Genomic DNA, 23,867 nt, shown 5'->3' on the forward strand with positions numbered 1-23,867 from the left:
CCAGACAGACAGACAGACAGACGACGGGGGGATGAGAGAGAGAGATCCAGACAGACAGACAGACAGACAGACAGACGGGGAATGAGAGAGGGAGATCCAGACAGACAGACAGACGGACAGACGACGGGGGGATGAGAGAGGGAGATCCAGACAGACATACAGACAGACAGACGGGGAATGAGAGAGGGAGATCCAGACAGACAGACAGACAGACAGACAGACAGACGGGGGATGAGAGAGGTAGATCCAGACAGACAGACAGACGGACAGACAGACGGACAGACGGGGGATGAGAGAGGGAGATCCAGACAGACAGACAGACAGACGGACAGACGACGGGGGGATGAGAGAGGGAGATCCAGACAGACAGACAGACAGACAGACAGACGGACAGACGGGGGATGAGAGAGGGAGATCCAGACAGACAGACAGACAGACAGACAGACGGACAGACGGGGGATGAGAGAGGGAGATCCAGACAGACAGACAGACAGACGACGGGGGGATGAGAGAGGGAGATCCAGACCGACAGACAGACAGACAGACGGGGAATGAGAGAGGGAGATCCAGACAGACAAACAGACAGACAGAGGGATGAGAGAGGTAGATCCAGACAGACAGACAGACAGACAGACAGACAGACAGACGGGGGGATGAGAGAGGGAGATCCAGACAGACAGACAGACAGACAGACGACGGGGGGATGAGAGAGGGAGATCCAGACAGACAGACAGACAGACAGAGGGATGAGAGAGGGAGATCCAGACAGACAGACAGACAGACAGACGACGGGGGGATGAGAGAGAGAGATCCAGACAGACAGACAGACGGACAGTCGACGGGGGGATGAGAGAGGGAGATCCAGACAGACAGACAGACAGACGACGGGGGGATGAGAGAGAGAGATCCAGACAGACAGACAGACAGATAGACGGACAGACGGGGGATGAGAGAGGGAGATCCAGACAGACAGACAGACGGACAGACGGGGGATGAGAGAGGGAGGAGAAACACCTCCTCTTGCTCTGTTCCCTCCTTGAAAGTCCTGTCTTCATCGCTCACTAGCCAAACCTCTTCCAGTTGCCAGCGAGTAGGGGAGATAAACACATGAGTTTCAGAGCAACCGAGCCCCTCTGCTTCAGAGCTTGGAGAAAGACCGACCAAGCCACATACCATAAACGCCCGGCTCCACATTTTCCCAGTTAACTACTTCCATTTGCCTGCGAAGCCAAAATGATCCGGACATCAAGTCCGAAGACTATTCTCTCCTCTGAAGGTGCACCTTGGAGTCAGGCACCCCGGCACCCCCACCTACTGACAGGCGAAATACTCAGGGTCAGAAGATGAAGCCGAGACCAGGAAGTCACCAGGCAGCAATGAACTGTGGCATAAGAAAGCGTCTCTCAGCTCGGCGCGGTGTAGCACGCTTGTAATCCTATTCTTTGGAGGATGAAACAGGAGGATTACAAGTTGGAGGCCAGCCTCAGGAATTTAGCAAGATTCTGTTTTGTTTTATTTTTATTTATTAATTTTTTTGTGGTACTGAGGATTGATTGAATCCAGGGACATTCGACCTCTGAGCTACACCCCCAGTCTGATTTTTTTATTCTTTATTTTAAAACAGGGTCTCACTAAGTTGTGGATGGCCTCGCAAGTTGCTGAGGCTGGCCGTGAACCTGTGATCCTCCTACCTCAGGCACCCAAGTCTTGGGATTACAAAAACACGCCGCCACACCCAGCTAGCAAGATCCTGTTTTAAAACAATGTGTGTGTATTTATGTTCACAGCCACACAATTTACAATTGCAAAACTATGGAACCAGACGAGATGTTCATCAATAGATGAATAGATTACAAAACTATGGGATAGGTACACAATGGAATCTTACTCAGCCATAAAGAAGAACAGAATATGTCACCTGCAGGGAAATGAGTCGAACTGTAGAACATTATGATAAGTGAGATTAGTTAGTCACAAAAAGTAAAAAAAATAAATAAATCGAATGTTCTCCATAATATGTGGAAGCTAGGGAGAAAAAAGGTCACAGCAGGGACTCTAGATGAAGGAGAAGCCATAGATGAGCAAATAAGGCGACCTGAGGGGGATGAGAGTGGGAGTGGGAAATTCCTTAATGTACATGACGTACATTCACAAACATACCAAAGTCCAGCACTAAGCCAAACATGAACAGGAGGGAGAGGGTGAGGGAACGGGGTGGGGGCTGGGGAGGGGCTAAATGAGTGATGTGTGCATGTGTGCCTCCACCATCTTGTACTCCACTGAGATGTATGACTACAATGCACTAATAAGATAAATATTTAAAAATTAAAAAAATAAAAAGGCATGTTGTATATATGACAACACAGAATAGCATCCTGGAAGGAGCTGTCGTCTTAGCATAGCCACACACACACACACACACACACACACACTTCACTAATGGGTAATCCTGGAATCCACAGCCAACCTATCCTAAGTCATATCTGGATGAGACTAGACGTTCCCCTTCCATGAACATAGTCCACAGTAGGACCAGTGATGGGTTTGCAACACTTCACATAGGAAGGCACTTAAAACTCCAGTGCCTTGCCCTTGGTCCTCCTCGTGCACGCCAAGAGACCTGCAGAGGCGTGATCCTCCAGTGTGGTGGGAAACAGCACCCCAGCTGCCCGGGGTATCAGTAGCCAAACACCTCTGGAATTTGCCCCCAGCTGAAGGCAGCCATCTTGACTCAGGCTACGTACCCTCCAGGAGACACTCTCACCCAGCCACTGGTCAGGGTGGGGTGAAGAGAGAAAAGTGCCAGCGGAGGCCACCCCAGCTCCAGAGCCCCCCTGGAAGGGTGGTGGTTGTAAACGCATGAAATCTCTGCTCCTCTGCTACTGGGAAACTTCCTCCATAGCTGTTCCCAAAGCTTCCTTCCTGCACACCAGTCCCCAACTCAGGGCTGCAGCCTGGGAACCCGCCCCCATCCTGGGGATGCCGCAGATGCTTAGTAATGGATAATGGAGACCTGAAGGCTGTCTGCCCCATGAGCCCTTCCCAAACCTCAGGGTCTGTATAAATCTCTGAGCACTCCGGAGCTCTGGGATATGAACCGTAAAGTCCTCTTCTGATATCACCCAAGACTACTTTACATCAGCTCTGTTTGATGATGAATATGAGGAGATAAAAGCCAGGCACCGGGAGAAATGAATCATCCCCAGCAGCAGAGGCCCAAGGACGCGCAGGCTCCTCCCTGCCCGCCCTGCCTTCCCCTCTCTGTCCCTGCCCTTGGCCACTCCCTCTTTCTCTGTTAAAGGCCCCCTTCTCCTTGAGGGTTACCCTGCTCCTCCTGTCTGCCCTGGGGTGGACAGTGCTGGACCCCACTGACCCCCCATCATAAGTCACATTTGGATAAGACTGGAGAGGCCCTGCCTTGGACAGAGCCCAAGGGGACGCCCAAGCCTTCCTCCTCACATCCAGAGTTGTGTCTGCAAACCACGCATGCGTTCCACATTCCTGGCCCACACTGACTGCTTGCAGTTTGACCAGAGGATCCGTACAACTACACTGATATAAATTACCAAACTGAATTTTATTTTTTCTAAACTAACAAGGGAAACATTCTCTTCCTTTTGGGAATCAAAGGTCTCAGAATCTAAGCTGATCTTGTCACCACACCAGGGTGTTTGCCTGAGTCTAAAGCCCAGAGGAAAAGAAGGAGGAAAAAATGGGCAAAGGTGAAGTTAGGATGTTACTGTATGCACACCAGGACCCAGCTGTGCCTGACTCACCTCTCTGCTCTATTTCAGGCTTAAGCCAGCATGGGCGGGGTTTCTGTGGCTTGCAACTTCAGCACTGGAGGGCAGATCAATCAATCTTCCACACTGGTGCCTCCATTGGCTGCTTTCATGCCTATGAGTTGCAAGTCAGGGGGCCCAAGACACAGACTCTGGGGTGGATTTACCTGCAGGGGGTTACTGGGAAATTGTACTGAGCTGGGCATGGTGGCGGGCACTTGTAATCCCAGCATCAGGAGGCTGAGACAGGAGGATCTAGTAGCTGGACAGCCTCAGCTACTAAGTGAGGCCCTTTGCAATTCAGTGAGACCCTGTTTCAAAGTAAAGAATATAAAAATAGGGCTGGAGGTGTTGCTTAAAGGTAGAGTGAGCCTGGTTCCATCCCCAGTAACACACACACACACACACCAAAAATTGTATTAGGTGAATATCTGTACAGGAATACAGAACAGGACAAGAGAGACAAGTCCATGTGTGGCCAACACATGAGCCCATTTCCTGGGTGATATAGGATGTCTCTTCAGAGTTCCTATGAATTGACCCCAGGGGCTCAATTACACAGCTCTTTACACAGCTCTGAGTAGCCGTCATTGGGTTCCCAAGTCACTGGGAGCTTGGTAAGGCAGCTCTGTACAGCTGGGAGAAGTCCAGAAGAGGGACTCGGGTGGGAAGCTCCTCTGGCCGCTGGGGTGATGGACTCTCTGCCCACTGGTGGTGAGAAGGACCTCTAGCATACACAGAATGGGGGACTCTCCTCGGCCAGCCCTTCTACCCCTGACACCCAGAAATGCTTCACATCCCGAAGCATCCTGCAAAATCTCAGTATCCTGCAGAACCCTGCCACCCAGGTCTGCACAGCTTGGCCCCAGGGTCTGTGTGTTGCACCTCACAGAGCTGCACACCCGGGATCCCCTGCTGCACACCGTGCAGAGAGCCTTGTCTGTCCACTCAAAGGTATCTACTGAGAATATGAAGTCCTCGAGGCAGACAGGGTCTATGAATAAGCCAGGAGCCCCGCCCTTATGGGAGATGTGAGGTCATTGAGCCAGCACACAAGTGAAGCTGCATCTCTAGCCCATGCTTCAGCCCTGCTTTTGGCATGGACGCCCTGAGACTCTGTTGTTTAAGATCTCCATGCCCCTGCCCCCTGAACATTGACAAGCAGAGAAAACTATTCACGGCATTCCTGCAGTGAAGGCAGGCACTGTGTGCAGCTGATTAGAAGTGGGAAATTAAGAGCCGCTGCCAGCGATCCATCCCAGGCTTCGTGTTGTTGTTGTTGTTGTTGTTGTTGTTGTTGTTTTTACCATGTATCCTTCCGCTCCATAAAGGAGGAAAAAACCACCACGATGGTGATTTTCATAGTAGAAGCTGCCGTCCTGCCTGCCAAATTTTAATCAACGTGTCTGGCCCCGAGACCCTGCTGGCATTAAGTATCTTTAGGACATAAAATACCTCCAATATGGAGTGTGCCGTTAGCACGCAGCAAAGACCCCAGGTGGACAGATGGCACACAGCCTTGGTTAACTATCATCTCAAGTCCAGAAGGGGCTGATATGCAGGATCCCACGGGTCACCAGGAACCCCTGGTGTGGCGTGGGCTGTCGTTCATGTGTGCAAAGCAGCCACCCCTTCTCTGAGCGCCAGAAAACCCATCCATCCATCCATCCATCCATACATCTATCTTTCTTTCTCTTTTCTTTTCTTTCTTCCACTAGGGATTACACCCAGGAACATTCTACCTCTGAGCTACACCCCCAGCCCTGTATGTAGATGTACACACACACACACACACACACACACACACACATATATATATATATATATATATATATATTTTTTTTTAGTGGTACTGGGGTTCCTGGAAGCCTTTCTACCTCCGGGCTACACTCCCAGACCTATTTTATATTTTTGAAACAGGGTCTCTTACGCCAGAGCGCTGGCTTCGAACCTGCGCGATCCTCCTGTCTCCGCCTCCCAAGCGCGAGGATTACAAGCGTGCCCACCATGCCCGGCTATATATATAATTTTTGAAACGGGGTCTCACTAGGTTGATGAGAGTCTCACTACTTTCTGATGCTGTCCTTGAACCTGTGATCCTCCTGTCTCCGACTCCCAAGTCCTAGAATCACAAGCGTGTGCCACTTTTTATGATACAACTCAAAATCCAGCACTTTATCCAGTTTTATTTTTTGGTGATACTGGGGGTAGAACCCAGGGGTTTTTCTACCTCCAGGCTATACCCCCAGACCTATTTTACACTTTATTTGGAAACAGGGTCTCACTAAGTTGCTGAGAGCCTCACTCAGTAGCTGAGGCTGGCTTCGAACCTGCGCGATCCTCCTGTCTCAGCCTCCCAAGCGCGGGGATGACAGGCGTGCGCCACCACGCCCGACTTGAGGTTTTCTTTTATGTCAGAAAATGTTCAGGGCCAGGGTCTCCTGCCTCAGTCCTCTTGCTGCCTGGTGTCTGATCTACCTGGGCTGTATGCAAATGTCGGGCTTTTATTAGGTTGACTTGCTTTCTTAAATACATCGGTGTGAAAGGGGGCTTGGTCACGGTGTTCATCGAGAGCTGGTCTGAGAGCTCGCCACAAATAGAAGGGAGCTGTGAACAGAAGCAATAAGAAAATGAACAATGCTATTAATTCTGAGTACTGTTGCCTGCCAAAGGCTCTTAGTCCAGGCTTGGACTCCTCTGGGGAAAATGAGAGAAGCAGATATTAGGATTTAAAGACATCATAGGACTGAACCGCCTCTCTCCTAAAGGTGATCATAATAACTGAAAGAGAACCAAAAAAAGAGGAACTTCTTCCTCCTCCTCCTCCTCCTCCTCCTTCCCCTCCTCCTCCTCTTCCCCTCCTCCTCCTCTTCCCTTCCTCCTCTTCCCCTCCTCCTCTTCCCCTCCTCCTCTTCCTCCTCCTCCTCTTCCCCTCCTCCTCCTCTTCCTCCTCCCCCTTCCCCTTCTCCTCCTCCTCCTCCTCCTCCTCTTCCTCTTCCCCTCCTCCTCCTCTTCCCCTCCTCCTCCTCCTTCCCCTCCTCCTCCTCCTCCTCCTCCTCTTCCCCTCCTCCTCCTCTTCCCCTCCTCCTCCTCTTCCTCCTCCTCCTTCCCCTTCTCCTCCTCCCCCTCCTCCTCTTCCCCTCCTCCTCCTCCTCCTCCTCCTCCTCTTCCCCTCCTCCTTCCCAGTCTCCCCCTCCTCCTCCTCCGTCTCCTCCTCCTCCTCCTCCTCCTTCTCCTCCTCCTCCTCCTCTTCCTCCTCCTCCTCCTCTTCCTCTTCCCCTCCTCCTCCTCCTCCTTCCCCTTCTCCTCCTCCCCCTCTTCCCCTCCTCCTCCTCCTTCCCCTCCTCCTCCTCCTTCCCCTCCTTCCCTCCTCCTCCTCCTCCTCCTCCTCCTCCTCCTCCTCCTCCTCCTCCTCCTCCTCCTCCTCTTTGTTATTTTGCACTGGGGACTGAACGCAGAGGCATTCTAACTCTGAGCTCTATCCCCAGCCGTTTTTATTTTCATTTTGAAGCAGGTTCTCCCTGGTTGCTTCGGCTCTCGCTGCACTGCGGGGACTCTCCCACCTGCCGCCTTCCTGCCTCAGCCTCCCAAGTACTGGGATTACAGGCAAGTGCCACCTTTCTTATTTACCTGGGTGCCACGTGTATCCACTCTCTTTTAGGGGTCAGTGGGGATAGAGTAAGCTTCCTAGATGTAGTCATTTCTAACTTTTTTACTGGTGCGCCGTAGTCCTACATCTTACGGGTACAAGACGGTGGAGGCACGCATGCGCACATCACCCAGCCCTTCGCCAACTCCCACCCTATCCCCTCCCCTCCCTCCTTCTCAGGTTTGTCTTAGTGACTGACTTTGATATGTTTGTGAATGGACATCGCGTACATTAGGGAATTTCCCTCTTCCCCCTCCCATCTCCCTAGATGTATAATTTAAAATGCATGTTTGTTCCGGAGCTGGGGCATTTGGTGACGTGGGCACAGCATTCAAATCCAGAGACCTTGTCCCTCTGCTGCCTCTACCTCCAGGGGCCGCCGGGGCTGGCGGAAGCTCTCCGCCATCTTGGGACCCATGCTCCTGCTCGCCATCATCGGAAAGCATCCTATAGCCTTCCGAGATCCGGGGGCTCCTTCGAGACAAGGATTATGTCTGATTTATCTGTACCTTCAAAGCGGAAGCAACTGCGGTCAGGTCTGAACGTCTTTGCCTGCGACGTCTGGCCCTACGATGCGCTCTGAACGGGAGCATGAAAGGAAAATAGATACAGGAGGCTCCTCCACTCTGTGAGCCCCGGCCTTTTGATGCGCATTTGGTCTATTACTCTCTTTATTCTTTACTGCTACACGATGTGGTGTTCTGTAGGTTTGTTTCACAGGAGAAGAAACTGAGGCTTTGTCTGATTAAATGACTTCTCCAGAGCACATAATAAGAAATGGTAGTTTTTCTTGTTTTTGTTTCGTGGTACTAGGGATTGAAGCCAGGAGCATTCTACCACTGAGCTACACCCACAGCTCTATTTTATTTTTTTATTTTGAAACAAGCTCACTAAGTTGCTGAGAGGCCTCACCAAGTAGCTGAGGCTGGCCACAAACCTGTGATCTTCCTGTCTCAACCTCCCAAGTACTGGGATTCGAGGCATGAACCACTGGTGCCCAGCTAAAGCGTTTTTAACACGGTTTATTATCGACAGCTCCAGCCCCTCAGGAAATAGAGGGCGAAACGCATTGAAGACACTTGCGCCTGATTCAAATGGTTGAGTTTTTTAATCTGCAATCCCTCTGGTACTCCATGGGTAAAAGCATTTGAAGTGATATACATGACCCATAACATTAATTCCTACACCCTACTCATGCTGGACACAAGTCCAGGAGTGCATCACAAGTCAGAGAGTTTTGCATGGTTGAAAACAGAAACACTTATCAGGGCTCTCACACCTTTGAGAGCCAAGCATAGCATGTGGTATTGGAGTAAGCAGACAATGGAGAAAGTTCTACAGCTCAGCCCTGTAGGCCCCTGCCCCGTCTTCTGTCTCTGATGGTGTTTCTGGGAGGGAAGAGTGTGTGTGGTTCAGCCATGGGAGGCTCAAGGTTCAAATGCTGGACCCAGGAGAGCCAGGAGAGCCCTCGGACATCCGCCCCTTCTTCCACAGTGATGAGTAGACAGGACCAGCCTCATAGGAATGTTTGGGTGGAGTTGGGTGCTCGGACAGCACTTCCTGGCCAGGATTAAACCAAGAACAAATGACTAATTGCCAGCTGGACTCCTAAATCACCAGACAGGAAGAGCAGCTGAGAGTCCCTGATGCCTGTCAGGATCGCAGAAGCCATGACTCGGGAGCTCCAAGGGACCCAGGTGGGCCGTTCATTCTACCCACCAGATCTCCATAGACCTCCCGGATGCTGAGGAGACTGGGCACGCCTGTGCTCACTTGTACAAATTCAAGGTCAGGTGCACCGGATAACTGGGCTGGCCGTTCTTCTAAACCTGGCAATGTTTTGCAAAGACGAGAGGTGGAGGTTGTGACTGTGCCAAGCTTAAGCATCTCACGAATGGACACATGTCAGCACATCAAGTGTGAGTCCAGTGGTGGGTAACCAATAGCTTTCTTCATGTGCGGTGGCCCTCCGTAAAAGCCAGCTGCTTCCTTGGGTACTTGAGCACAGTCCTCTGCATGAGGATACTCAGCTCAGTGCTGGAGGACAAATAGGTGTGCTTGATTATTTAAAAGTGAGTATATGGGTCTTGCAGCAAGAGGTTTTCTTCCTTCTTTCTTTCCTTCCTCCCTTCCTTCCTTTTCTCTTTCTTTCTTTCTTCCTTCCTTTTCTTTCTTTTGTGATACTGGGGTCACTATACCTCTGACCTACATACCCCAGCCCTACCTTATTTTTAAATTTTGGGTCTCGCTAGATTTCCGAGAGTCTAAGTTGCTGAGGCTGTCCCCAAAATTTCAGTCCTCCTGTCTCAGCCCCCCAAGTACTGAGATGACAGGTGTGCATCGCTGCGTAGGGCTAAGAGGTTTTAGAAGAAAATTTTGACTCTGAGTTTCAACCGATGCTTTGATTTCACGTTTAATCCTCACATAAGTGTAGTTAATACTCCATGTGCAATTTTAAGCAGGGGTGAAATTCACTCCCTTCTAAAAGGAAAAGAAGCGGGCAACACTATGTTTTTTTTTTTGGGGGGGGGGGAAAGGTGAACATCAATGCATTGATGGCCAAGTGCATCAGCCAGGCAGAGGGGATTGCAAGCTCGTTGGCATCTCTTAGATGAGGCAGCTGGCAGAGCCCATCAGAGAAGTCCCTTGGCACCTACACGGGCATTTCAGCAGTTAGAAGGTCCCTGAGTTTCTTATGAGTCCTTCTGGGGCTCTGGCAAATGTATCCTCTTCTGCTTCCTGGCAAGCAGAAATCCAAGTGCCGGCGTGCGCTCTTGAGCCATCCTACAGAGATGCGGAAACTCCCCGATGTGGTCAAAGTGGAGAGAGAGAGCAGATGCTTCTCCAAAGAAGGCTTCCATAAATACAAGCCGGAAAAGCCTGCCTGTATCTACCCAGCTGGCGACAAGGGCCTCTGCTAAGCCGGGCCTCAATAATGCAAAAGTGCCGTCAAAACTCAGACCTGTATCACCGCCTAGCTGCTCCGATGCGGGGCATCTTGCTTCCCCGCGCACACCTTCTGCCTCATATCTGGTACCCAGGCGGCGAGCATGTGTTGCAGCGACGAGATGCTTGGGTACCGCTAGGGATAAGTTGCGATCCCAGGGAAATAACCCATGCAAATTAATGAAATGTTACCAAACAGGCAAAACAGCATATTGACAACCCAGAAAATTAAAAAAAAAAAAACTTAATGCCAGAATCTGCAAAGCCAGAGAAAGACTTTGCATATGAATCAGAGGCGATGTGGATTCGTGGAAGGCGTCGAAAGTCAGGGACCTGTCTGCAGAGGCGTGCTCAAGTTGGGGTTGTTCTCATGGAACAAGAAATCCAGAGGAAGGATGTAAGGAGAGGTATAGCAACTTCAGGACAATGACACACCAATGCCTGCCAGGAGGGAGGAAGACAAAGGCTGAAGAATCATGCCCCTTGGCAATGCTCTAGAAGATCCATCCAGAAAAGTCACTGGAAAGAAGAGGAGCAGCTTGCCTCTGCAGTCATAAAGAGTCTAAGAGGATGGCTTTGTACAGAGCACCGTGACCTCAAATGTTAGCAAGTTTGGAGGGCAGAGTGGACGTCAGGTCGGCGCAGGGCTGCCAGCCACGGTGATACAGAGCCAGGGATAAATAGCTCCTCTGGAATCTTGGTTCCCAGAGGTCAGCTTAAGGAGATGAAATGCTGTCTCCGAGCCTTGGTGAGTTCTTCCCAGCCCCCGGCTTCCTCTGAGACGCCACACGGGAATCGTGATGGATGAGAACTCCACACCACCCCACTTGGCCCATTTTTTCGAGCAGAGAGTTATTGGATTTTGCCCGAGAGAGGGGCGGTGTACAATGCTGGTTGCTGGAGAATAAAGAAAAAGTAGCCAGCAAATCTCGGAAGAAAGGCTCATCCCTGTTCATTGTGCAGACAACTGCCCCCGGATGCATCTGACAGACGGAGAGGCAAAGACGTCAGACCTACGTCCTGGACCACAAATTCACCTTGGAAGCTACCGCTGAGAGGGGGATGCTGTATCCATCTGCGGTGGTCAGAAGCGATTCTGGTCACACGCCCTGGTCCGGGTGAATGTCACCTCTGTTCTCCTAAGGGCCTGGGTCCTGTCACAGTTCAGCAGTGATGCTGGAGTTCGTAACGTCTTCCTGTCAATGTCCAGGTCAAGGAAAGAGCGTTCAGGTCAGCACTGACATCTTAAAGGAAATGGCTCCGAAATTTATATGTTGATGAATTTTCTTTCCAATCCAAACCTTTGTTGATCCAATCCTTCTGAATATATATTACAAATAGGAAGAAAGGAAAGAAGGAAGGAGATTAAAAAGTACAGAGATAAATTTGCCTGCTTTTGCCTAGCTGTTTTCTTAGACTCATCTACTCCTCTCAGGCTTTCTTCTTTAGTGCTGAAGTTAATCGAGGATACAGTAAATAGATTCACTGGTAACATTTTAGGAGAATCTTCACATTCAGCTCTCAGCAGAAACCCAGGCATACTGTGGAAGGTTGAAGGAGGTGTAAGCGCTAAGTGGATGTCTGTGGCTTCCTGCCATAGCTCTGGCTCCCGGCTTTCTACTTCCTAGGATTCTTGTTTTTGTTTTTGGTACTGGGGATTGAATTTAGGGGCATTCTAGCTCTGAGCTACAATCCTATCTTTTGTTTTGTTTAGTTTTTAGACAGGGTCTCACTAGGTTGCTGGGAGTCTCGTCAACTTGCTGAGGCTAGCCTTGAACCTATGATCCTCCTGGCTCGGCCTCCCGAGTGCTAGGACTACAGTACTAGCTTAATATTGACTCAGCAATATCCCTTCCTTCTTTCTGATCCTTGACATAACAGTGCCTGCCAGGTCCTTCCAAGGCTCATAAGCTGTCGTGCTGCAGGTACGACACAAACAGCTCATCTTCACAGAATTAAGAATTTGTAACTGGGGACAGTAGCACACATCTGTAATCCCAGTCCTTGAAAGGCTGAGACAGGAGGATTTCAGGTTCAAGGCAATTTAGTGAGGCCATCAGCAACTCAGGGAAATCCTGTTTCCTAATTTAAAAAAGATGGGGTGAGAGCGGCTCAGAGGTAGAAGAGCCCTGGGTTCAATCCCCAGTATTACCTCCCTCCAAAAAAATCTAAGTTTGTTCCCCAAACCTAAAGAGGCTGAATGGCCCAAAGTTTACTTTTAGCTGCAGAGAGGGAGCTCTCTGCTTTCTTTATCTTTTTACCAATAATCAACAGGGCCATTTATTCTCTACCGAGACCCATCACTACCCACTGCCACACACACATGGCTCTCCCTTCCGTCTCTGTTAGCTGGATCTCCTAGGTTCCCTACTTTCTGTATACTGGTTGGTTTGGGCCACAAGAAAGTCCCCACAGAACAGTCAAGGGTAGAAAAAGGAGAAAGAGGTGAATGAGGTGTGCATTTTACACTTCCTCCCTGATTGGCTGTTGGTCTCTGTGATCGGCTGTTGGTCTCTGTGATTGGCTACTGGTCTCTGTGATTGGTTTCCAGTCTCTGTGATTGGCTGTTGGTCTCTGTGACTGGCTATTGGTCTCTGTGATTGGCTCCTGGTCTCTGATTGGCTCCAGATCTCTCTGACTGACTGCTGGTCTGTGATTGGCTGCCAGTTTCTATGATTGGCTGCAGGTCTTTAATGGTAACTGTGAGATGCACTGTCAGAACTTCCCACTGTGGTCTCTCCCCCAGCACCCTGGGCTCACAGAGCACTCTGCTAACTCCCTGTCCCTTCAGATTTGAGAGGTGGCTTCTCCAGGCTCTGGTGCCTCCTGTCCACACCTCTGTGAACAGGCTCTCTGCCAAACCTCACTGCATCTCTTCAATGCCCTGCTGACTCCCTGGCTGTAAGGATAGGTGGAATGAAATCACAGAGGGGCTGGCTAACCTCTTGGTGTGCAACCTTCCACAGCAATAGGTGCAAAAAAACGCAAAAAGAAGAAGAATGCCGTGGCCTCTCAGGAGCTGGTATTAGCCTGAATCGGAGTGGGCAGAGATGCTTTTTTTATTTTAGATGAGGCTCCAGTCCACTAATAACAATGCCACAAGACGCAAGCTAAATTCATTAGCTCTCGCTGCCTTTTCTACAAAAAGATTCTCTGAGATGGTTTAATCAGATACATCTGATAAAGATAATTACCCAGCGAGACTCTGGGCATCACGCAGAGAGAGAAATAGATGCAGAAGAGCTATGAACAGAACTGGGTCCTGAGGCCCCACTTCCAACCAAGGGTCAGAGAGTACAGGGGGCAGGCGCGCACAGACCTTGGGGTTTGGAAGAAGCCCCTCGTGGGAGATAAGTTACCCCACAAACAGGCTCTTATTAGTCTTCTCGTTCTCTGGTGTTACATGCGGACCATAGTGGAACACAGATATAAATCAGGGCTCTGCTTCCAACACCGCTGCCCCAGCTGGAGAGAGATGATAATACCCTGCCCAGAGTGGGCACCTGAGACCCACTGAGTATCCATCTTTGGGTCTGGGAGGCATCTCAAACTGCAGATCTATTCTCCCCTTCTGCAGCAAAAGAAGAGATATTTTTCTCAATTACCAGGAAAGCTGGTACAAGGCTAAGGCTGGCCTTGCTTCCTGAGTGTGGAACACCACAGGCTTCCAGAATTAGCACTTCGGCGCCCTGTGCACTGCCAGGGGTTGTAACGGCACCAGGATACTCCATCCGGGTCCCCAAGGGTCGCTATGACTTTCCTGCCGCCTTGGTGCCTCAGATCCCCTTGGGAGGACTGTCCTGCGGCAGCTCGGCACAGCCCATGAAATGAGCAGGGGCAGGAGAACCTGCCAGTGCTCCAGCTTTCTTACAAAATGCATTCTGTAGTCGAAATTAAAGTAAAATGTGTTTGTTTTGTTCTATGACCAGACTTAGAACCCTAATTTCTCTCTTGCTATTTTTTCTTTAAATGCTCTTAATGATTTGTGGTGCAAATCTGGTCAAATATCCTTCGAATGGTTACTGAGCCTGGCTCACCTGCCAGGAGCTGGCCAGGTGCTGATGCACACAGGTGACAGGGGATGGAACTGCCTCTCCTGAGGCTTACTTCAGAGTGGACTGACAGCCCTTAAACAAGAAACTTCCACTGCAGGTGGAAAAATGTATTTTTAAACAAGAAGAAAATAATACGAAGGTATTCCAGGACAGTGGCTGAGAGCAGGGCTCTGCAGCCAGGCTGCCACTTCTGAATTGTTTGTTTTTTCTTTCTTTCTTTGGTGGTACTGGGGATGGTACCCTTCTACCTCCGGGCTACACTCCCAGACCTATTTTAGATTTTTTTTTTTATTTGGAAATAGGGTCTCTTAAGCCACGGAGGCTGGCATTGAACCTGTGGGATCCTCCTGTCTCCGCCTCCCAAGCATGGGGATTATGAGTGTGCGCCACCACGGCTGGCACGCTTCCAGATTCTTAACAGATACAAATATGTGGGAATTGGGGAATGAGTAATTGAAATGTCCAGGTACCAGCGGGATGTGGTGGCTCACACCTGGAATCTTAGTACATGGGAGGTTGAGACAGGAGGAGTTCAGGTTGAAGGTTAGCCTGAGCAAGTTACCAAGGATCTCAGCAACTTACTAAGACCCCGTTTCAAAATAGGAAATTACAAAATATAACAGAGCTGGGGGTATGGTTCAGAAGTAGACCACCTCTGTGTTGTTCTAACCCCAGTAACACACACACACACACACACACACACACACACACACACAACTTGAAAGCCATGCATACAATTGGGCATCAAAATTGCCAGATTAAGGACTCGTCCTGTTTCCAAGATATGTCAAGCGGTGTTATCTGTTCACCTCATTCCTAGGACTTGCCGAAAGTCTACTTTGTGCATAAATGCACTGACCTCTCTTTTATCAGCGACAGTGACTCACTGTTAGCAGCAGACAGGGTCACCGGCGGACATCACAGGGTGGCCAAGCGGTACGAATGACCAGCTGATGAGATCATGAGGCTCCACTCCTCATATCCTGCCCCAGCACCCTGATGTCAACCTCAGCTTGGACACTAGTGTCTGTGTTCCCCTCTCTTTTTTTTTAACTCGATTCTTGCAAACTTGGAACACCGTTACGTGGCTCCCCAAGCTTTAAATCCAACCTGAAAATTGCAATACTCTTTCTTGTCTCCACTGCTTTTTCTCGGGATCAGAGCTAGGTAAAAGCAGAGGAGATTCCAGAGAGCTGCTGAGGGGGATTCCTGCACAGGAGCACGGACTCCAGCCGCCAGGCCCGTGCTCTCTCTAACACTATCAGCTTTGCAGTCCTGGATACGTTCCCTAATCACTACACGGCTCCCTTTCCTCCTCTGTAAACAGCATCGTAATTAGCACGGCGTCGTGGGGTTCAACGAGATCAGATTCTCTAGCAAGTGTGAAGCAGTGCTACCTGCATCTGTCATAAACTGAAAAGATGCCAACTCTTATAAAGGAGCTGCCCTGGAAAAGCCGAGTCCCACAAGCTGGTGGTCAGAGGGGAATCTCTGAGGACTGCATGCTGTAAATAACTGCCTTGGTTGACATTCTCACTGTTGTAACCCAAAACAACTGAGCACTTAATATATACAAAAGAAAGATTTATTTGCCCACAGGCGTTGGAGATTTAGAGCCTCACTCCATAACAGGCCAGGTCTGTAGAGCTCAGCAGAGAGAGAAAGCACAAGGTGCTCTGATCTCATATCATGGGGGTGGGGAAGGAGGAGGGGGAGGGGGAGGGGGAGGAGGAGGGGGAGGAGGGGGAGGAGGAGCTATAAATAACCTCCAAGACCACACTGTCAGGGAGCTTTCCTTAGAAACTAAACCCTGCTTCCAAAATGGCTACCTTGTTTTTGTGAAGAGCAGGGAGACATTCTACATGCAAAACATTACAGTGAAATTTATGACGTGGTGGTGTTCACCTGTAATCCCTGTATTTGGGAGGCTGAGGCAGGAGGTTTTAGGGAGACCTCAGAAACTTAGGAAGATCCTGTTCGAAAAAAATTTTAAGCATATTTTAAAACCGGGCTGGTGGTGTAGCTTGGAGATGGAATGCCTCTGGATTCAATCCACAGTACCAAAAAATAAAAAAATAAAAAGAAGAAGGGAGAAAGAGAGAAAGAAGGAAGAAGGGAAGGACACAGAGGCTTGCAGGCGAAGGTATTCTAACCCAGTATGGAAGGCTTAGTTCAGGAAACAGGACCAGGATATTGCCCTTGAGCCCCAAGAGCTTCACCCAGGTGGACTCCCTGCCCAAGGTCTCTGGTGGGTGCTGGAAAGGGCCTTTTAGCAGAAGCCAGAGGACAGAAATGGAGACAGAGACTGAGGAAGCAGACTGCAGGGCTCTGAAAATCCAGTGGCCTCAGAGGCAGGTTTGCAGTTGAACGAAGATGGGCTTGTGTGGGAAAGTAAAAGAGAAAGCACAGGAAGATGAGATGAGCTATTCTTTCATGTCACACGAACAGTCTGATCACTGGTCTTCTTCTCACCAAACTGGACAGATGGCTGAGGCAGAATAGATGTGTGAGCTCAGCTGCAGACCAAGGGAAGGCACAAGGAAAAGGGAACCAAATGACAGGTAGGTGAGAGATTCAGGGACGGTGGGGGTAGACGGATAGACGGATGGGTGAAATAGGTGGTAGGTAGGTAGGTAGATGGTACGTAGGTTGGAAGGTAGGTTGGTAGGTAAATAGGTGGGCAGGCAGGTAGATAGGTAAGTAGGCAGGCAGAGGGACAGACAGACATAATTAGCAGATAATTTACTATTTCTATCAATCAAAAGATGGTGATGATAATTTGTAGAAAATTTACTATTCTATCGATCAAGAGATGATAGATATCTGCATTCACAGATACATACTTTTTTAGTATCTTGGCCTTTTATTTATAATTATTCTATATATTCTGGTGCAGGTAACGTATGTCCTTCACCAAAGCAGTGTCCTGTGCTTTCTAAATCAAACTTGTTTTCTGACTCATGGGATTAGAAACATATTGGAATATTAGGATATCATTCTTTTTCATTCAACTGTTAACAGCAGATACTCCAGTAGCCCCAAAAAGCTGCCTCGTTTAACTTTCCAGACCCTAGTGTGATACCGGGGATGAAACCCAGGGGCACTGCACCTCTGAGCTACACCCCCAGTCATAGTTTTTAGTCTTTTTATTTTTGAAACAGGGTCTCACGGAGTTGCGAAGGGCCTTGCCAAGTAGCTGAGGCTGTCTGAAATCCATGATCCTCCAGCTTCCACCTCCACCTGGCTCATCATTTATTTTTACAGATTGAAAAAATATGCACAAGATGGGTGTGGTGGTGCATAGCTGTCATACCAGAACTTGGGAGCCTGAGATGAGAGGATTGAAGGTTTGAGGCCAGCCTCAGCAACTTAGTGAGACTCTGTTTCAAACTAAATAATAAAAAGGGTTGGGGGTGTAGCTGCTTGGAGGTGGTATGCCTCAGTGAGAGAGAGAGAGAGAGAGAGAGAGAGAGAGAGAGAGAGAGAGAGAGAGAGAAGAGAAGAGAAGAGAGAGAAGAAAAAGGAGGAGAAGGGGGAAGGGAGGAGGAGGGGAGAGGGAGGAATAGAGGAGGAGGGGAGGAGGAGGAGGAAGAAAAAGAAGGATGAAGAAGACAAAGAGAAGGAGGAGGAGGAGAAAGGAGAAGGAGGAAGAGGAGGAGAAGAAGAAAGATGGGAGAGGAGAAGAAGGGGAAGAACAGGAAGAGGAGAAGGAAGAGGAGGAAGAGAAAGAGAGAAGACAAAAGAAGAAAGAAAAGAGAAGAGAGAGAGAGAAGAGAGAGGGGGGAGAAAGAGAGAAGGAGTGAGGGGAAGAGGAAGGCAGAAGACTGGCAGATGCTGGGAAGAAGATGAGCCTTCCAGGGCATGCCCCCAGGGGCCTAGTTGGACCAAGTAGGTACCTCCTAGCTTCTAGTTCCCAATAATGCCATCAAGTTATGTACTCACCAGAATCCTCCTGATTCAATCACTTCCCAAAGCCCCACCTCTGCACTGGAGACCAATCCTTCAACATATGAGTCTTTGAGGGACCATTACAAACCCAAACTGTAGCAGAGGCAGAGAGAGATGCAGAGACATACCAGGCCAAAAGAGCCACAGAGAGAAAAACAGAGACACACCAAGGAGACCTCAAAGAAAACACAGACTTGATTTCATCTGAAACTGGGCAAGGAGCTTCTGACATTGACATGTAACTACAATTGACCTTATCTCTGTATGAAAATTACTAATGTCAATCTCAATATCATGTATAGGGAAGGGGAGGGAGTGGGGCCGAAGCCGGAGGAATCTCACCAAAGGCTGTGAGCCCAAATCACTCCAAACTTCATTAGGATGTGAGGCTACTAGGCGCCAATAAAAGTAAATTTGAAAAAATAGGGAAATGTAAAATAGGAATAAAAGGAAATGCTGGCAAAATTTTTCTTCCATTTTATTGGCTCTTTGTTGAGGTCCTTGATAGTTTTCTTTGCTGTACAGAAGCACTTCAGTTTAATGCAGTCCCACGTATTGATCTGCCTTTTAATTTCTTGTGCCTTTGGGGTCTTATGGAGGAAGTCTTTACCTGTGCCTATGTGTCGAAATGTTGGACCTGTGCCCTCTTCACAGAACTGCAAGGTCTCTGTTCTGTTTTTCAAATCTTTGATCCATCTTGAATTGACTTTTGTGCGGGGTGTAAAAGTGAGGTTTTGTTTCCATTTTTCGGCAAATGGTTAGCCAGTTTTGCCAAGATCATTGTGCTAAGTGAGATTAGTCAGTCACAAAAAGTAAAGAATTGGATGAGCCTCCCTACTATGTGGAAACTAGGGAGAAAAGGGTTATAGGAGGAATTTGAGAACCCATAGAGGAGCCAATAAAGTGAGCTAAGTAAAGGAGATGTGAGAGGGAAGAGGGAGATTCCCTGCCGTGCATAATGCCCATTCACAAACATCAAAGCCCATCACTGAACCAAACATGAGAAGGAGGGGCAGGAGAAATGGGGTGGGAATCGGGGAAGGGCGAAATGAGTGACGTGTGCTTGTGTGCCTCCACCATCTTGTACCCCAGCAAGATGTATGGCCACAGTGCACATACCACAAAAAAAAGAAATGTAACCACAGACCAAAAATTAAAAAGAAGAAGTGTTATGAGTTGTAATTTTCACATTTGTAAGTTGGAAACTAATACAGGGCTGAGGATAAAATTACAGCACTGCCCTTGCAAAGGAAGCCATTATTAAAGCCGTGTGGTTAATAAACACGATACATGTTACAACTCTCGGCCCTCTGACTACTGTGGGGGTCGAAGCATAGCACACCCAATTAATTTTACAGTGGTACTAAATATGCCTCTTTGTTAAACAGAAATTGCCTGCACAAACACAGACCTGGCAATTAAATTTTGGCTACCCTTGGGATATGGTAATAAAGAATTATTTTGTCCAATTAATGATTTCAAATTGATTACAAGCGGACTTGAGGATAGGAGACCAAGGCAAAAGAGGATTAACCCACTGCATACCAAGCCTTCTACGGAAGAAGATGCGTCTTCCACCCTCAGGCCAGCCCTGGGTCTTTTGCTGTTTTGGCACTGAGGGTTGAACCCAGGGGCATGCTACCTCTGAGCTGTACCCCAACATATTTTATTGTTTTATTTTGAAACAAGGGCTCAATAAGTTCCTGAGGGTCTTGTTAGTTGCTGAGGCTGTCCTCGAACCTGAGATCTTCATATCTCAGCCTCCCAAGTACTGGAATTACAGGCATATATCACTGGTTTTTTGAGAAGGACAAAGAACAGCAGGGTCTGTGGCCTTTGACTCGGGGATCCTGTCAGTTCTCAGAGATCTCCAACATCTCGAGAGATCTCAAACAGGCAAGAATTGTGATTCTTAATGTAGAATATCTGGTCCAAGGGATATAGAGGAGAGTGGATTCTGGACACCTTACTATTGGTTATTTTGGGCAAGAGTGCTCAGATTCCCTCTTCCTGTGGGTTCAAACCCCGGTTTTCCTTCTGAGCAGGCACATGAACTCAGATGACAAATGAATCTGGGAAAAGGCTGTAACACCCCTCAGCCTCTCTACCCCCATTGTTCAAGTGGGGCTGCTCTCAAACCTTATGTTACAGAATCAGAGAGTGCTTGACAGAGAAGGAAGGAGTGAATAGCTTTACACAATGCCACAACCAAGTAAACCCTTACTGACGATGCTCGTTGTTACTGACGTAGACTGGCATGTCTGCGCCCTCACACAGGTCTCCGGAGGCATGGTGCGGTGGGCAGGGTCTATCTAACTGCGGTGGTTAGAGGAGACTTTCCTTTTAGTGCAATGATTCATTTGCTGAGTGCCTCAGTCAACATTCTCACTGCAATAATCCCAAAACAACTGACCACACAACTTAGAGCGAGGAAAGCTTATTTGCTCATAGTTTTTGAAGCTTTCAGGTTCAGTCCATGTGAGGCTGGAGTCTGTGGATCTCAGGGTACGACAGCAAGAATCAGAGAGGGGGAGAGAGGAAGGGCTCTGCTCTCACATCATGGAGGCAGCAAGGAGATTCAGAGACACAAGCACAGACCCTACAGCCACAGCCCCAGGGACACAGCTTCTCCAGCTACACCCACCCGCCTCAATCACCGCCCAGTAATTCCATTACACTGCACTTACCCATTGATGAGATTACAGTATCCATGACTCAGTTACATCAGTGCTGACCATTAATATGTGAGTTCTTCAGGGGACATTCTGTGTCTACCATAACACCGTCCCTCCTTTCTTCCTGCTGGTATGTCCAAGCAGTTAGTTTCTTGTGAGGCCATAACCCTGAACCCCAAACATTTCTCCTCATAATGACTATTATAAACTGTCCGCACCACTAACACCACCGCCAGCATGGTGAACATCCCCCAAACCAGCCAGACATTCTGCAAGAAGTGTGGCAAACACCAGCCCCACAAGGTGACCCAGTACAAGAAGGGCAAGGACTCTCTGTATGCGCAGGGAAAGCGGCGGTATGACCGGAAGCAGAGTGGCTACGGCGGGCAGACAAAGCCGATTTTCCGGAAAAAGGCCAAAACTACGAAGAAGATTGTGTTGAGGCCTGAGTGTGTTGAGCCCAACTGCAGATCAAAGAGAATGCTGGCTATTAAGAGGCACAAGCATTTTGAACTGGGAGGAGATAAGAAGAGAAAGGGCCAAGTGATCCAGTTCTAAGCTTCACCTTTTGTTGAGAAGATAAAGTTATTGTTATGATCACTTTAAAAAATAAAAAATAAATAAACTGTCCACTATTTATGCCCGAGACACCCCCAAGAAGCATGTACTAAGGGTGTTCTTGGCATCGCCCCATTCTACAGAGGCCTTGGGGTTCTTGGGGAACCCTGGATGGTCTTCCAGTCTTCGTGAATATTTGAAGTTTCCCTAGATTCCCTGTGCTCAATCTATTCATTTTGATGGGGCCATGCAATGACATTCAGAGGTGAAATCATTCAATCAGGGCTCTAACATCATTGGTAATTAAGTCCATTGATGGATTAGTAATTTGAATGAATGTATTGGGTGGTAACTATAGGCAGGTGGAGCATGGATCAGGAAGGTAGGTCCCTGGACATATGATCTTGGGACTATATCTGTCCTGCTGTGTTGTGTGTGTGTTTCTTTCCTCCCTCCCTCCCTCTCTCTTTCTCTCTCTCTCTCCCCTCTCCTCCCCTCTCCCCTCCCCTTCCCCCTCCCCAGCTTCCAAGAGCTGAACATATTTCTTCTATTATATCACAAACTAAACCAGCCAACTACAAAGTAAAGCCCTTTTCAGGACCTGAAATCATGAGTCAAATATACCTTCTTTCTCTAAGATTTTTTTGTCAGGCATTTTGGTCACAGAAAAGAAAACACAGATGTAATCCCATTAGCCATGCTTAAGTCATATGACCATCCCTAAACAATGACTGTGGCCCAGAGGCTGAGCATTCTGATTGGTTGGACTGGGCTTTGTGCCTTCACCTGTTACTGGGATGGGGCAGGGAAGATGGAAACGAGGATTGACAGGGAAGAGGTTCAGGATATAGTTATCAGAAGAGGAAGGGATGTTGTGCTGACACAAAATCAGGTGCCAACCTTTAGAATCCTAGGGAGAAAAATGACATGGCATCATAGATACTGGAAAGGATGACTGAGTGGACATGTGGCAGTCAAAGCAGTTGAACTTGGCCTGGAAACCAGGGAGAATCCAGGCACGGGGTGGAGTCCACTTTTGTGCTGGAATAGCTAAAGTGAGCAAAACATTTGGAGTTGCAGGCTGGAGTCGGGGCCCCAAGGCCTTGACAGGGAGGCTACAGCCACTGAGTTCTATTCAGAAGGCAGAGGGAAACCACCGAGATTTTTCATTCCTAAAGAAGGGGCCAAGAGTGATGCTGTAGGAAAACTAATCAGGCAGCTGTGTGTACTAGGCACTACGGGATGATAAGACCATTGCAGTGGTCCAGGTAACATACAACAGAACCCTGGACACACTGAGAGGGAACACAGGGCCACTGGCTCAGGAGCCGCAGGGGCTGCAATCAATGCTCCTGAACTCTATTTTTGTACTTCAGTCCTCTGCGTTGGCCACTGTGCATCTGGGGTTGGCACTCAGGAGACAAAGCAAAGCCATGTTCAAGGACCACCATTGCCGGACATCACACGAGGTTTATATTTTTCCCAGCTTCTGACTTGCAGGGGTTGCTTCTTTCTTCTGCAGAGGTGAGCTCCATCTCTCTGAACACGCTGACCCTCAGTGAAGCCACTTGCAGCTGATTCTCCAGCTCACCGCAGGCTCAGAGGGCATAAAGCCACAGCAGACAGCCTTTCCTGACCCAAGCTAATCAGCTGTGATTACCACACAGGAGACCTGAAGATGCCTGTGAAAATGTCATCTAGGCATGGACTCTGCGGCCACAGGAGGAGGAGGAGAAGGAGGAGGAGGAGGAGGAGGAGGAGGGAGAGGAGGAGGAGGAGGGAGAGGAGGGAGAGGAGAAGGAGGGAGAGGAGAAGAGGAGAGGAGGAGAGGAGGGGTAGGAGGAGGGGAAAAAGAGAAGGAAGAGGAGGAGGAGGAGGAGAGGAGGAGGAGGAGGAGAGGAGGAGGGGGAGGAGAAAAGGAGGAGAGGAGGGGGAGGAGGAGGAGAGTAGAAGGGGGAGGAGGAGAGGAGGAGGGGGGAGTAGGAGAAGGAGGAGGAGGAGAGGAGGAGAAGGAGGAGGAGGGAGGAGGAGAAGGAGAGGAGGAGGAGGGAGAGGAGGAAGAGGGAGAGGAGTGGAGGGGAGGAGGGGAAGAAGAGAAGGAAGAGGAGGAGGAGAGGAGGAGGGAGAGGAAGAGAGGAGGAGGGAAGAGGAGGAGGGGGAGAAGAGAAGGGGGAGAGGAGGAGAGGAGGAGGGGAGAGGAGGAAGTAAGGAAGAGAGGGAAGAGAAGAGAAGGAGGAAGGAGGGGAGGGGTAAG

General features: G+C 49.1%; 2 protein-coding genes across 2 annotated transcripts in view; one reads left to right on the top strand and one right to left on the bottom strand.

Moving 5' to 3' along the window:
- TMEM132D (transmembrane protein 132D) overlaps positions 1-23,867 on the bottom strand; it is a gene marked incomplete at both ends in the record, with an annotated part of 513,762 nt that overhangs the window by 220,899 nt on the left and 268,996 nt on the right. The window lies entirely within an intron of this gene.
- LOC308278080 (large ribosomal subunit protein eL42-like) lies at positions 21,293-21,613 on the top strand (the record flags this gene model as incomplete). Its single annotated transcript, XM_080717678.1, has 1 exon — positions 21,293-21,613. One exon carries the CDS (start codon positions 21,293-21,295, stop codon positions 21,611-21,613), a length of 321 nt encoding a protein of 106 aa, XP_080573804.1.

This window comes from Muscardinus avellanarius (genome assembly GCF_963383645.1).
Source record: "Muscardinus avellanarius genome assembly, chromosome: 21".
NCBI classification, from domain to species: Eukaryota; Metazoa; Chordata; class Mammalia; order Rodentia; family Gliridae; genus Muscardinus; species Muscardinus avellanarius.